The sequence below is a fragment of the Sapajus apella genome, unplaced genomic scaffold (assembly GCF_009761245.1).
Source record: "Sapajus apella isolate SASKATOON/1434 unplaced genomic scaffold, GSC_monkey_1.0 scaffold13, whole genome shotgun sequence".
NCBI classification, from domain to species: Eukaryota; Metazoa; Chordata; class Mammalia; order Primates; family Cebidae; genus Sapajus; species Sapajus apella.
The window spans coordinates 2,027,594-2,043,466 of NW_022436953.1; the positions used below are offsets into that span (position 1 = coordinate 2,027,594).

A 15,873-nucleotide genomic window follows, 5' to 3' on the forward strand; every position below is an offset into this window, starting at 1 on the left:
GGAAGGAAGGAAGGAAGGAAGGAAGGAAGGAAGGAAGGAAGGAAGGAAGGAAGGAGGGAAGGAAAGGAAAGAGAAAGGAAAAAAGGAAGAAAGGAAGGAGAGTGAGAGAGAGAAAGAGAAAGAAAAAGAAAGAGAGAGACAGAGAGAAAAGGTCCTAGTGTCACTCATATCTTCATGGTTTATTTAGTTCCTGGGGGATTTTTGAGACTGTGAACATAGTTTTCTTTTCTTCTGTATTCCCACCACCTGGCACAGATGTGTGTGTGTATCAGGGCCTGCACATATAAGCTCTCCAATGCTGCTATAACATGTAGTTCCCCAGTCAAAACTAAGCACTATTAAAGCAACATTTTGGACAGGGTTTAAATGACCTGGTCCTTGACTTTGGGAACTGGAATTTTGTTTACTGTGGTCGCTTGGGGGACCTTCCAGTAGAGATTTATAATTAAAATGATATCCAGTAAGGCTTTTTTTTTTTTTTTCCCCCACAGGGCTTCTAAAAACAATAAAAAGTTTGTCTGAGGCAGAACCTAGAATTATATATGGTTTACTATAAAGTAAACTTAGGCATAATTATACGTTGTGAACTACAGATACACAGTGGGATTCTGAGATTAATTTCCAATCGCTCCCCACCACGGATTGGTGAAAATCCCCAGCCAAGTGTGGTGAAGGAACTGTCCGTGTTTCCGCCAGGTTTGGAGATATTGTCTGAGTGTTGCTGGTCTTGTGTCCCACCTTCCAGCTGCTGGGCTCCACAATGGTCGCTGCAGAGATGCTCAGTTTTTCATGCCAGGATTGCTCTGTCAGGATTTGTGTTAGTAATTGCAGAGACTTTGTAGGTTCTGTTTGCAGTCATATGCAACTCAGATTTTAAATTTAAAAGGTAAAAAGGGAATAATTTGAAAACACATTCACAGAATATCAGAGTTAAAAACAGATATTTAACACGATCAAGTCCAGAAATGGCAGATCATTTCCATCCCAGCTGCCAGCCCACATCAACGCCATGTCCAGGCCCTGCCTGTGGGAATGCAGTGATCATCTGGTGACGCTGGCCACCAGCAAGGGAGAAGGGGCGATGTGGCCTGAACCACGCACGTGCCCTCCTTGCAGAAAGGCAGGATGTCCCATGGATGAAGGGAGGGCAGGATTCGAGTTGAAAGTTTTTTAGGAAAATGGAAACTTAGTGGCAGAAATAGTGTTTCTTTTACTATCAATTGACATTCAAAATCACTTTCACACCAACGAGTTCGAAAAATTATTTTTCATCCAGATTGAAAAATGGAAGTGAGGAGAATGCCTAGTCCAGGCGTGAATGATGTGGGGCAAAAAGGGTAGGTCCATATGCCGGTGAAGCAATCACCTGCAACTCAAGCTGATTTCCAGCCGGCGATGTCAGCAGGCACAACAGAGGGGGGTGGGGAAAGAGACCATCTGGCCCCTTCCTGCCTTGGACCAGGTGCAGCCAACTTTATGGACCAGACATGTTACGAGAGTCTTGGCTCTAAACAGAGTTCAGCAAGCCCTCTGTTAACCTCAGCAGAGGGAAGTTGCCTGACAGCAAACCAAACTGGATCCTGGGACACAAAGTGTTGGCGATGTTTAAAAAATTGTAATTGAAAAAGTTGAAATTTAGGCTGGGTGCAGTGGCTCAGGCCTATAATCCCAGCACTTTGGGAGGTCAAGGGTGGATCACTTGAGGTCAGGAGTTTGAGACCAGCCTAGCCAACATGGTGAAACCCTGTCTTTACTAAAAATACAGAATTTAGCCAGGCATGTTGGCACATGCCTATAGTCCCAGCTACTCAGGAGGCTGAGGGAGGAGAATCACTTAAACCTGGGAGGTGGGGGTTGCAGTGAGCTGAGATTGTGCCACTACACTCCAGCCTGGTGACAGAGCAAGACTCCATCACAAAAAATAAAATAAAATTAAAAATTTTAAAATTGAAATTTAAAGAAAAGGAGAGAGCACTGTTTAGCCATAAATAAATACATGTGTAATCACAAAGAGCTATAATATAAATTATTGTGCATTAATCAAAATAAACTAGTGGGGTAAAAAGAGGTAATGCAACTTGTAAATTGCCTGGCTCTCTAAGTTTTGATGCTAGAAGTAAAACATAACATTTATAATTTTAAAATTCCAAGCCTAAAACTAAAATGTTCAATTATAAGGACTGTTTAAGTAAATGAAGGTTTATATGCCTAATGGAGTATTGTGCACCTATTAAATATAATTATTACGAAGGGAAAGGTTTAGAACAACATGGGGAAATGCTTGATAGGCTGTTTTGTGAAATCACAGTATTGTAAACACAAGATGATCAAACTAGAGGGAAAAAGTGTTTCACTGGAAAAAGCATCCTTTCTGGAGTAGGCAAGGGTTAATATTGTATATCACATGTAGCTACGTCATGATGTCTCTCGCTTTTGGTGTTGTTTACTAGGCACTCAGAAATATGAACAAAATTTGCACTCAGGAGGCGTAACCACGGATAATTTTTATCTTTTGGTGGTTTTTATTATATCTTTCCTTCCCGTTTATTGCAACAATATTAGAAAAAAGATAAACAGAAGTAAAGTAAAATGACATTTATAATTCTCCCCTGGATAGATAACATTTGGCGCTTTCTTTACAGAAAATTCAATATTCAGATGGACACATAAATGCATTTATTTTATAAAACTGGGTTCATACTCCGTATCTGCTGACTATTTATAATGATCGACTTTGCCCTGGCTGGTGCCATCCCAGTCCCTGGGAGCTTGTGCTCGCCTCTGGGTGGAAGTTCACAGGCAGGCAAATCACAGAGCCGCAGCCCAGTCAGGTCTGTATGTTGCCTCTACAAGATGTTGGTAAAGCAAGGGGGCCAGGCACGGTGGCTCACACTTGCAATCCCAGCACTTTGAGAGGCCGAGACGGGCAGATCGCGAGGTCAGGAGATCAAGACCATCCTGGACAACGTGGTAAAACCCTGTCTCTACTAAAAATACAAAATGTGTGTGGTGTGCACCTGTAGTCTCAGCTACTCGGGAGGCTGAACCAGGGAGGTGGAGGTTACAGTGAGCCGAGATTGTGCCACTACACTCCAGCCTGGTGATAGAGCAAGACTCTTTCTCAAAAAAACAAAAAACAAAACAAAACAAAAAAGTAAAGCAAGGGAAGGTATAACCTGCTCAGTTTCTGCAGAGACAGGCCCCTTCCCCTGTAATCTGATGAGCTCTTTCCTTTTATCCTAGAAAAATACAGCAAAGGTCAGGACAGCTCATCAGAGCTCTCGCCCTTGCCAAATGGTGTGTGGACAGGAAAATGTCAAGTGGCTCTGCTGGAACCACTTGACTGGGAACAGGCACTCATCCTCCTGGCACCCTCAGGGATGAGGGAAGGGGCGCCAGCCGGGCTCCCCTGCCCTCCTGTTGCATGACACGGGCTCTGATACAGGGCCGCCCTCTCCATGCCTAAGCTGCATGCCCTCCCAGGGGCATACTCTCTGATGCCACTGTGGCAGGCACGGGGGTGACATTGCAGAGAAACCGGAGGATCTGCACTTTCCCCTGAGCCTTTTGCTTCCAACCAACTGCAGAGAGAGTGTGAGAAGGAGAGTACTCAGGCCAGGCACGGGGAGCCACTGAGAGGCTCTGTATTTGTTTTCTGGGCTATTACGACAAAGAACACAAACTGGGTGGTTTAAATTTATTTTCCCACAGTTCTGGAGGCCAGAGGGCCAATCAAGGTGTTATTAGAGCCATATTGCCTCTGAAACCTCTTGGAGGGGGTGGGCAGGGGGATCTTTTCTTGTCTCTTCCGGCTTCCGGTCAATCTAGACACCCTTGGCTTGTGGCAGTATCACTCCCATCTCCACCTGCACTTCACATGGCTGTCTTTTCCCTATGTCTGTGTCTCCATAAGGCTCTGTGTGTGTGTGTGTGTGTGTGTGTGTGTGTGTGTGTGTGTGTCCCAGTTTCCCTCATTTTATAAGGACATGATCATATAGGATTAGGGCTCACCCTTAGGACTTCAACTTCACTTGACTACATGTGCAAAGACCCTATTGCCCAACAAGGTCTCACTGATTGGCACTGAGGGTTAAAACTAACTTCAACATGTCTTTTTGGGGAACACAATTAGACCCTAACAAGCCCTACAAGGGGACAAGAGGACCGATGCTCTTTCACTATTTCAGACGCATATGGAGGGAGTGACTAAGTAAGACGGACGAACTGTTTTCAAATCCTACCTCTGCCTCCCTGACACACCTCTGCAGCCCTAAGAGAACCTTCCTTGGAGGATCCACAGCTCTTGTAGCCTTGGAAAAGTCACTTGACTTCTCGGGGCCTCAGTTTTCTCGTTTATTAATTGAGCTAACACAGTGACTCTCAAAGCAGGACCTGAGTATCATTCTGATGACTATGAAGTGGCCCAAGAATGCAAATCTTTCCCGTGCTTCCTCCAGGTGGGTCACATACGCGGCCCCCAGACTTTATTACTTATGTACAAGTTAAGGCCACCTGCCATTAACCCACAAAAATTTGGTATTCATAAACTAAAATTAGTATTCTTGGGGCTTACTGAGGACTCCAATTTGTTATTCTACACTATAAAAAATTGTGTTGTTTTGTTATTAGCTGGAATTTTCCCAAGTTTTGGAAGAAGACTGTTTCTTTAGCTCTTCAGCAGTTGTTTTGAGCTATCATGGGTTTCAACTGCTGTTATTCATACTTTATATTTATAAATTGCTATTGGGGCCGGGTGCGGTGGCTCATGGCACTTTGGGAGGCCGAGGCGGGTGGATCACGAGGTCAAGAGATCGAGACCATCCTGGTCAACATGGTGAAACCCCATCTCTACTAAAAAAAACTACAAAATATTAGCTGGGCATGGTGGCGCGTGCCTGTAATCCCAGCTACTCAGGAGGCTGAGGCAGGAGAATTGCCTGAACCTAGGAGGCGGAGGTTGCGGTGAGCCGAGATTGTGCCATTGCACTCCAGCCTGGGTAACAAGAGTGAAACTCTGTCTCAAAAAAAAAAAAAATTGCTATTGGTTGTATGCCCTCATTATCCACTGAGTCTGGTAAGAGTTTTGGGTTGTCCTAGAATAGGTAGTAGTATTTACTTTGATAATTTTTGACCTATAAAAATTGTCTAATTTCTAGACATAATATGTAAATGAATTGCAGCTGAATAATTCATCACATGTACCCCTATTGCTAAGGGAGATATATACATGATCCCCTTGTATTTTGCTTGTATGGTGGTTTGCCCAGGACTGAGGGGTTTGCCAGAATGTAGAATTTTCAATGCTAAAACTTGGAGAATCCCGAGCAAACTCGCATGATTGGTCACCCTATCAAAGAAAGACACTTCATTGGTGTCTTCTTTGCCTGTGAATTTGTGCTATTTTCATCACTTTCGTTTTGCAATCAAGGTTAACATAATAAAATTAGTAGGGCTATTTGGAGATCACAGACCTTCATTTAGAATATAAAATTAAGTGTACAATAGCAGATTTTTCTTTAACATAAATAGGAAGGAAGTGAACCGTGTATATTGCCTGCTCAGCAGGTTTAATGCAACATGTCTCTTCGGTTCCTCTGCAATCCCCTTCTCCTTCCTATAAGCCCCACCCCTATAATTACCAAACTCAGGAGAGGGGAGGAAATGGTGGAACGCTGGCATCCTTTGGCCCCATTGGAGTGGGTATAGTCAAAGAAGTTTAGAAACCCCTGGGTTAGGCCAGGCGCGGTGGCTCACGCCTGTGATCCCAGCACTTTGGTAGGTCGAGGCGGGTGGATCACTAGGTCAAGAGATTGAGACCATCCTGGCCAACATGATGAAATCCCGTCTCTGCTAAAAAAATACAAAAATTAGCTGGGCGTGGTGCCGCGCACCTGTAGTCCCAGCTGCTTGGGAGGCCGAGGCAGGAGAATTGCTTGAACCCGGGAGGAGGAGGTTGCAGTGAGTCGAGATCGCACCACTTCACTCCAGCCTGGCACCTGGCGACAGAGTAAGACTCTGTCTCAAAAAAAAAAAAAAAAAAAAAAAAAAAAAGAAAAAGAAAAAAGAAACCCCTGGGTTAAGGACTCCTAGATTCCCCTACCCTTTGCAGCTTGGGGCTGCAGATCCACCTTGACATTGCTCAAGATTCTAAGTAAATGCAGTCAGAAGCAGCTCAGGAGCTTCCCTGGAGGTCCTTACTGAGAATTCCCTAACAGGCAGTTCTTCCTGCCCTAGGAAGATTTTGAGTATAGCCTCCATTGCATAACAGGAAGACAGGGGAGGAGGACAGAAAGCTGCTATCTATTTTCCTGTTTATCTCCAGCTGTCAGAACTCTCATTAGGGGATTTTTGCTTTGGGCTTAATGTTTCTGAGGCCTCACAGAAATGCCGTGATATATGACTGACCCTACTTTGCAGATCTGGAACCTGGCTGCCCTGACCTGGCTCACCTCGACTCCTGGTCTCCCCTCCACACTCCCTCAGCCCCTGAAGTCCCAAGGAACCCAGGACTCCACTCACTTGAACAAAGGTCACTTGAAAACTGGCAAATGGACAGAAGCCTTAAAAAGCCCAAACAAACAAGAGGTTGAACATTTAAAAATAAAATCAACACAAACTCAGCCTAGAACGGAAGTGCCTGATGAAGCCATCCTTAGAATTCATTGCCCCCAATTTACCCCAAATCCTGGGCGACCCTCCTCCGCTGCCTGGGCTGCTCTTAGGCACAGCTGCTTCCAGGGCATCACGGTTCTGTAGTAGGTGACTAAACCATCAGTGGGAGGCATCTTTCCCTACCAACTCTTTTTCCCAGCTCAGAGTGTATTTTCTAACCTAAAAATGTCCTTGCTTTATATTTCCAGGGGGTTATCCTTAACAGTGAGTAGGTAACCCTGTGGCAACCTGATTCCTGCTCAGCTGTGAGGTGTGTCCTCCTCCAGAGGACAGACACTCAGCATTCCAGACAGGGTTAGTGGTGGGACTGCTATTTGTTTAACTACTAATCCCACTTATGTGAAATTAATTTGCTCTCCTATTATAACTCACCTTGCTTCCTGCCCTGACGGGCTCCTGTAATTGACACCTGGCTGCTCCATTGTGCTCCTGCTTCCTGGGCTCAGGGGTAGCGGTTAGAAGCCAAGTCTTGGAGTGACTCACATTAGAAGGCTGCTCTATACACAAGAGAGGTTTGCTCATTATAGACTGAGGATGGTTACTATAAAAACAGGGGTGACATTTTTTTCCCCCTAATAACCAGTTCCCCTTTGGCTAGCCCTTTCCGAGGAAGTTTGTGTGCTATTATTAAACTTCTTCCCAACTCCAAATATGGGCTGCTCCAATTTCTGCAGTGTGCAGATGAGTCTCTGGCTGCTTAGTCGAAACCCAGGCCCAGGTCCCCATTTGCCTTTGTCCTTGATGAGGTGCAGGTCATCCACAGTCCCAAAGCAGGTGCTCAAGGTAGAGATGTCTGTGCTGCCCGAGGGGACATTACCTGCAAGGTGTTACAAACACCTCCAACCAAAAACAGGGGCTGCCACTAAAGCCTCCCAGATCCAGGTCCCACTGCCAGGAACCCTCTTCTGTCTGTGGCATTGATGAAAGAGGAGCTGCTTGCATTGAGGCTGCAGGGGACACGGCTCTATTATGGAGATGAGAAGGAGCACGCTGGCCTCTGTTTATGGCCCTCCATTGAGCATCTGGCCTGGGCAGACAGAGGGGTGTGATGGTCTGAAGATCTGACTCTAGCCTCCAAGTGGAAAGCTCCCACTCCCAACTCGTGTCCATCTCTCAGCTGCTCATCTGAGTCCTTGGGAGAGGGTGAGGGGAGGTGGGGAGGAGGAAGCTCAAGAGTTTGTCCCCTGACCTCTGCCAACACTGCGAATGTGGCTAAACAGGTTAACAGACTGGACGCCCTCCAAAGTGTGTAAAATCCCTAATACCTCCCCCAGCAAACTCCACGTTGGCTGTAGAATGGAGGCCACCTCTGCCCAGCATGGCATTCTCTGCAGCTTCACTTTTTATCTGGCCTTATTCTCGCCTTTGCTCTTCACAATCCTCATCCCATCCGACTGTGGCTCTGAGCTCTCTGCCCATCCTTCTGTCCCACCTTTGTCACATGGTGCCCAGAAGACCCTGAATGGCCACTTTATTATTTTCACTTGTCAGGTCTAATGCATCCTAGATCCCAGAAATACTTGCTGACCCTACCAATTAGCAGGCCGTTTGTCTCACCATCAAATTCCACTAGTGTGCTCACACAGATTCATGTGGCCCTGGAGTTGTTAATATATTTTTTTCTTTTTTTTGAGACGAAGTCTTGCTCTGTCACCAGGCTGGAGTGCAGTGGCATGATCTCAGCTCACTGCAACCTCAGCCTCCCAGGTTCAAGCGATTCTCCTGCCTCAGCCTCCCAAGTAGTGGGATTACAGGCACCCACCACCACACCTAGCTAAATTTTGTATTTTTTTAAATAGAGATGGGGTTTCACCATGTTGGCCAGGATGGTCTCAATCTCCTGACCTCGTGATCCACCTGCTTCAGCCTTCCAGAGTGCTGGGATTACAGGTATGAGCCACCGCACCTGACCTAATAATTCTTATATGAGTTTTCTTTGCTGTCCTCCACTAGATTGTAAATGCTTTGCAACAAGGAACCGTTCCTTGACATTCTAGTATAGCCGTACACAGGTGGCCAACAACTAATGTGACTTGATGACCCTACAACCAGTTGTCCAGTTGTCCACTGGTTGCATCCAGAGTGTTGTTTCTTGCTCAGAGCATGATTTTTGGTGTCAGAAGGACATCAGTTCAAATCTTGACTGTGTCAACTACCAGCTCTGTGACCTCAGGCAAACTATTTAACCTAACTGTGCTTGTTTCTTCTTCTGTAAAAGCAGAGATGTACAGTAATTGGCCCTGGGTTTGTTGTAGGTTTCAATGAAGTAATGCGTGGGAAATTCTTGCTTGGTGCAGTGCCTGGCATGAAATCAGGGCTCACTAAATAGCGGCCATTATTATTATCTGGTTAGTTTGGGGGCTGGTGCCTCTGCTACAGTGAGTCTTAACAAACGTCAAATTAGTGGAGATAGATCCTGGTTTTAGGGGAGGCATCCTAGAGAGAATGTTGAGGTGAGGTTTGGAAATCCAACAGGAGAGAAATCAGAAGTTAACCCAATTGCATTTCTCCCAGCTTTTCAACAGCCTGCAGGCAGGCTTATTTTTAGCTGATTCTCCAGATATTGCTAGAACTTTTCCCAGAGGCAGGTGCAGAGTGACTGTGTAGGCTCTGAAAAACAGCCCTTGTCACCTGACCTTGAACGTAACAAACAGCCCCTCAGGAAGGTGGCTCCAATTACAGTCATGAAGTTGGAGGAGGCCTTTCAAGGCAGATTGATTTATCGGACCAGAAATACAGCTCAACATCCCACACACAGATTTCTGCCTTTGGCAAACTGCCCTGCCTGCTTCCTTCTCTCTTGCCCTGGTGAATTGATCTGTGTGTGTGAGTTGGTATAGTTTATTGTAGAGGTATGTGTGTGTGCACTGTGGTCCCAGGATAGAAGCTCTCAGATTGGGAACCTTCTCACTGAGTGATGTCCAAAGCATTAATTGAGGGAAATCTTGCTCCATTTCTTTGTGTGGTGGCTTAAATTTCATCCCCCTGCTTCAAGTGGGCCCAGAATGTTTCAGAATGCCTCTCACTGTGTCTGATTCCTCTGCTTCTGAGTGTAGTAACATGTTGTATAAGGAAGGAAGAAAATTAGTTTTTGTTGTGTGCCTTGTGCCAAGCAAAAAAAAATCACCATCTCCATGAGTCACATAAGAAACTGAGATTTGGAAGCGTTCGGAACATGCCTGAAATTCAATGCTGGTAGAGCCAGGATCCAAACCCAGGTGTGTCTGACTTGATGCCCTCTGTGATAGTGACTCCAGGCTTGGCCCTGGTGGGAGATGGATGCCCAGCCACTATGGGGGTGAAGTTCAGCTCATAGGATCATTTTGAATCTAGGGGCATTGTTTCAATTCACATCATTGTAGTTTGCACCCACCATGTGCATGGCTATGTGGCCTTCTCCTTTGTATTAGTCACTGATTACTGTGTAACAAATCAATATAAACCTGGTGGCTTTGAACAACACGTATTTATTATCTCACAGTTTCCATTGTTCAGAAATCCAGGTAGAGCTTAGCTGGACCCCCTGCTCAGGGTGTCACAAGGCTGTAATCACGGTGCCGGCCAGGCTGTGTTCTCATCTGGAGGCTCAACTGGGGAAGCATCCTTTTCCTTGCTCACATGGTGTTGGCAGCATCCGTTCTCTGAGGTTGTAGGTCTGAGAACTTGGGTCAGCTGCAGGCTGCTGCAGTTACTTGCCACATGGGGTTTTCAACAGGGCCACCTGCCTCCTCACAGCCAGCCAGGAACTGAGGTTCCTGCACAATGATGCTGTGTGTGATATAATCACGTATGTGCTTTTACCTTTGTCATATTCTGTTGGTTAGAAGCACTTCACAGATCTCACCCACCCTTGAGGGGAGGGGAGCACACAAGGCAATGGGCACCAGTAAGCAGGGGTCCTGGGTGGGGGGCACCCTATGGGTCTGTCTACCATATCCCTTTTTCCCTTTCTCCTCTTCTCCTTCCTTACCTTCCTTCTTCATTTCCTCTTCCAAGCCTAGCCTCAGACACAGGGCTTTGCCAGTAAACATGAGCTTTATAGTAATGATGTTAATAAGTGACATCACCATGTTCCAGGCACTAAGCTGGTTTTTTTTTTTAACTTTCTATTGAAGTATAATATACATACAGAAAGCTGTAACATCCTAACTGTAGAAACCAATAAATTCTTCAGAAACTGAACATACTTATGTAACCATCACACAGATCAAACAGGTGGGATATACTGCTAGTACCCTGAAGCCCTCCTCAGGCTTCTTTCTAGACCCTAAAACCCTCAATGGTGAACTTTTGTTTTCAATAGTGTCTCACTCTGTTGCCCAGGCTGGAATGCAGTGGCGTGATCATAGCCCACTGAAGCTTCCAACTCCTGGGCTCAAGTGATCCTCCCTTCTCAGCCTCCCAAGTAGCTAGGACTACAGGCATGTACTACCATGCATGGCTATTTTTTTTTTTTTTTGGTAGAAATGAAGTCTTGCTACATTGCCTAGGCTGGTTTTGAACTCCTGGCCTTAAGCAATCCTCCCACCTCAGCCTCCCAAAGTGCTGGGATTACAAGTGTGAGCCACTGTGCCCAGCCAAAGGTGAACTTATAACAGTATAGATTAATTTAGCCTGTTTCTGTACGATTTATAAGCAGAATCCTACAACATGTATTATTTCATGTCTGGTTTCTTTGACTCAACATAGTTTTGTTGCATGTGGTTCTAAGTTGTGTATTCTCATTGTTGAATAGCAGTCCATCATATGAAGGTACCACAATTTACTTTTCCATTCTACTGTGAATGGGCATTTTGGGGTAGCTTTCTGGTTGGAAGTACTACAAATAGTGCTGCTAGGAGCAGCCTAGGATGTGTCTTTTGGTGAACACCAGTAAGCATTTCTTAGCTGGGAGTGGGTGAGTGCTGGATCACACAGTGTGCATATTTTGGTGAGCTGTGTGTGTGTATATACAATCCACACATCCCTCTATGGGAGGCATCATCATCCCCTTTATCTACAGAGGCCTTCTGGGTCAGACCTACACTTTCTCCACGGGTCCTGAAAGATCAGACAGGAGGGAAGGCCGACAGGTGCAGTGGAGAAAGTGTAGATTTCACCTACCTTTTCACTGTTGACAACCTTCTTTACCTTGTTTTTCTTAAGAGACACATTGTCTTGAAGACTACTGCATACCAATCAAATGTCCTTTGCTTAGTCTCATGTAATTCCTCTTCTGATTATCCTTTTTTTTTTTTTTGAGGTGGAGTCTCACTCTGTCACTCAGGCTGGAATGCAGTGGCATGATCTCGGCTGACTACAACCTCCAGTTCCCAGGTTCAAGTAATTCTCTGCCTCAGCTTCCTGAGTAGCTGGGATTATAGGCATATGCCACCACGCCTGGCTAATTTTTTTGTATTTTTAATAGAGATGAGGTTTCACCATCTTGGTCAGGCTGGTCTTGAACGCCTGACCTTGTGATCCACCTGCCTCAGCCTCCCAAAGTGCTGGGCTTACAGGCGTGAGCCACCGAGTCTGGCCATATCTTACTTTTGTTAGCATATTTTTTCCATGTGCTAAAAGTACTTTCAAAAATGTAACTTTTAAAGTTATTGTCTGATATTCTATCATGTGCAGTTACCGTGATTAATTTAACTAATTCTCTATTTTGGGACATTTAGGCTGTTTCCAGTATTTTGCCATTGCAAATAATACTGCATGAATATCCTTCTAGCTAAATCCTTAGGGACATTTCTGCTATTTTCCTTAGGCGAAATGATAAGATGCAGAATAACCCACAAAGCACACAGATGTTGGCTTTTGAGTCTCATTATCAAATACAAATTTATGCCGTTGTCAACAGCATAGAAGAGTGTCTTTTTTGTCCACACTAGTAATTTTCTATACAAATATTTGTTCTCCATTTTATAGATAAAGCATGATCATTTGGTTTTCATTGCATTTAACAGATTCCTGGTGAGCTTAAATATTTCCAGGTTTGCTGTCCATTTGCGTTTCTCCTTGCTTTGCATTTTGCATTCCTTTTCCTCATTTCATGTGTCTCCACTTCCCCACAGAATGATGTCCTGTGCTCCGCAGGTCTCTTTCCCACTCATTCTGGCCTTCAGGGCAAGAGTAATACCAAGGTCTCACAGAAGAGCTTGGTGATTGTCAACTGCCTTGCAAATCAAACATGTGTTAGAAAGATGCACACTCACAAGGCCCACAGCCAGCTTGGTCAGCTACATCTGTCATTCCTCCCACCAGGAAGGCCACATTCCTCCCAGAGCTGTAAACCTCACATCTCGCTGAGTCTCTGGACACCATCACCCAGGGGCTGTGAGATCAGGAGGGCCCGCTGGTAACGACTTAACCAGGGGAGGTTCCAGTGTACTTCAGGGGTTTGCAGGACTGTGCCTCAAAGGAAGTGTTCCCTATTGCTTTGGGGAAACTGGCAATTGTAAATCAGGTAACACTGAGGCCCTGACTTATTTATCCTTCTACAAGTTTTACATACTAGGGCCAGCAAGGGACTCATTTCCCCAATTCATGGTTGATTTGCAGAGTCAGCAGTTTGGATAAGACCAGGCCGCCTTGCTCAGCGAGGTCAGCATGTGCTGGGGTCTTGGAGGAATCAAGGCACCCTGTAGTGCTGAGGCCTTATCTTGTCTCTCGGTCTGGATCAAATGTCATCTTTCAGAGACATAAGACACAGGATGGGAAGTCACCAAAACAGTGGGAAATTCTTCCTTTTTGTGCTAAAAATGCTTTTTCCCCCTTTCTCCCTGGCCTCCTCCAAGTTCCTCTTCCTTTAGAGGAAAGCTTTGCCTGGAGAGCAGCTGCACCCTTGTGATCCCTGAAATGATAGGGAACCATTAAAATAGGAACAGCAACGATAAAAGAAGCTTTCAGGCCTTCGGCTCATGCTAATTAGCAATCAAGGCCAACACCGAACCCAATGTCCCATAATAAATTATGGCACATCCTTACAAGAGAGTATTAGGCAGCTATTAAAAAAATGTTTTCAAAGAGTCTTTATGGCACTGAAAACTGCTTATGACACGAAGTGAAATGAAGGCAAGATGTAAAGCCCACACACAGAACACAGAATACCAATGATGTGAAAGACTATCTGGAGATACTGTAAAATGGTAACTGCGATGATCTCTGCAGGAAAAATTATGTGCGCATTTTATGTTTCTCTCTTATTATATTTTTTAAATTTCCTACATTAGGCATTTGTACTTTTGTTTACAAAAAAATTGTTATTAATTTTAAAGATCAAGTCTGATGTGAGCTGCCCCAAGGCCCTTGGAGATATTCCATGTTCCTTCCTCCCTCCCTCCTTCCCTCCCTCCCTTACCCCCCTCCCCCCTTCCCTCCCTTCCTCCCTCCCGCCTTGCTTCCTTCCTTCCTTCCTTCCTCACTCTCTCCCTCCCTCCTTCCCTCACTTTCCTTCTTCCTTCTTCTCTTTCATTTTCCTCTCTTTCTTCCTTCCTCCCTCTCTCCCTTTCTTTTTCTCTCTCATTCTTCCTCCCTCTCTCCCTGCCTTCCTTCTTACCTTCCAGAAAACTGGCAATATTGACCAAAAACACATTTTCAACAGGCTCAAGAAGTTGGTCGTACCAATTCTGAATGAGGGGGCTTGGCTAATTTGGAAAAAGCCTGGGGACCCAAACATTGTTCTGTGCTGTCCTGGTCACAGTGCTTCTAGGGGGCTGGTTTCAATTCTGAGTGCCAGGTTAAAATAAATATATAGAAAAGACCACCTTCTGCAGAATACAAAAATGACAATAACGTCTTCACCAACAAAAGCTGCAGCAGCAGCTCCACCTTGTATTGAATGCTTACCATATGCCAGATACTGGACAGAGACATGATCTATTGTTTGATGTGAGCTTTAAAACAACTCTCTTACAGCTGAAAAATCTGATTTCACCAACATTAAGTACTGAGGTGGATCTATTTGAATCTGTATTTGCCCAGGAAATGGAGGAAGGGAAGCTTTCCCAGGGAAGGTCCTGCCACCTCTGCAGACAGGACGGCTTGGACTGTGGCCTTGGCTGCTGGAACTGGAGAAGCTGGCTGGGAGGGCTGCATTACCAGGGGAACTTTGGATGGATTTTGCTGGACAATAGTGACCGTTCAACTTACTTTGGAATTACAGAGGTTTATATCGAAAGGTGTTGGGGATGCAACAGACTTAGCTCATAGGAAGCAGAAGGCTAAATGCTCTGGAATCAGGAATAGCGGGCTCCCAGATGGCCTTAGTGGAATCCACTTTGCTTTTTGCCTGACTGGAGGATTCGATGGCTTCAGATGCCAAGCATTGGTCAGGCCCATGGCCCCCGTGGGTGACTCTGGATCATGGGGAAATTGGGTCCATTCTTATAGTTTGCCAGGAATGTGACAGCAATTGACTGGGCCCCACCTGGGCAGTCCTCTAATTGCTGGTAGTGGGGGCCCAGCCAAAGACAAGGAGATGCTTGGATCAGACTCTTCCACTGGTCAGATGGACTGGTTTTTCTTGTTGTTTTTTGTTTGTTTGGTTTTTTGAGATGGAGTCTCTATCAACCACGTTGGAGTGCAATGGCGCAATCTCTGCTCACTGCAAACTTCACCTCCTGGGTTCAAGTGATTCTCTTGCCTCAGCCTCCCAAGTAGCTGGAATTATAGGCGTCTGCCACCACACCTGGCTAATTTTTGTATTTTTAGTTGAGATGAGGTTTCTGACCTCAAAGTGATCTGCCTCCTTCAACTTCCCAAAGGACTGGGATGACAGGCGTGAGCCACCGTGCCTGGCCTTCAAATGGACTGTTTCTTAGCTAGTGTAAGAATTATGGGTACCCCAGACAAATCTATCCCACCAACTAACACAGAGAAAAAATACAGGCAAATAATCTGTATGAAATATTAGTTTTAATAAAACAAAACCAGTCCATGTACGGAGGCATGGGCATAAGGTTACCTTTCACTAAATGTAACTTGTATGTTTTTTCTAAAATAATTGCTTGAGCATTGAGGACTTGGTGGCCTCCAGTACTAACCCCGAAGCTGAGCTTCCTGGGAGGCTGATCCAATGGGGCACCTAGAATTCAGGGGTCAAGTCTTTCTTCTTTGTGCATGAGAGCTGGTTCAGGGTCACATGCTCTTGAGGTCCCCAAAGACCACATGCGCTGCATTTCGCCCAGCGGCTCCCATCACGCCTCCTCCTGGAAGAGA

The 15,873-nt window shown here is 45.4% G+C and overlaps 1 protein-coding gene across 2 annotated transcripts in view; it reads right to left on the bottom strand.

Annotated features, from left to right (window-relative positions):
* Nucleotides 1–11,558: 11,558 nt before the first annotated feature.
* PYROXD2 (pyridine nucleotide-disulphide oxidoreductase domain 2) overlaps nt 11,559–15,873 on the bottom strand; it is a 35,337-nt gene continuing 31,022 nt past the window's right edge. The window contains exon 16 of one of the 2 annotated variants that reach the window (XM_032281249.1): nt 11,559–11,712. In XM_032281249.1, the coding sequence (XP_032137140.1) occupies nt 11,693–11,712 (20 nt within the window). In that variant the 3' untranslated portion in view covers nt 11,559–11,692. Of the gene's footprint in view, nt 11,713–15,550; nt 15,864–15,873 lie in introns of those variants that run through there. The other variant, XM_032281248.1, reaches the window with a different exon arrangement.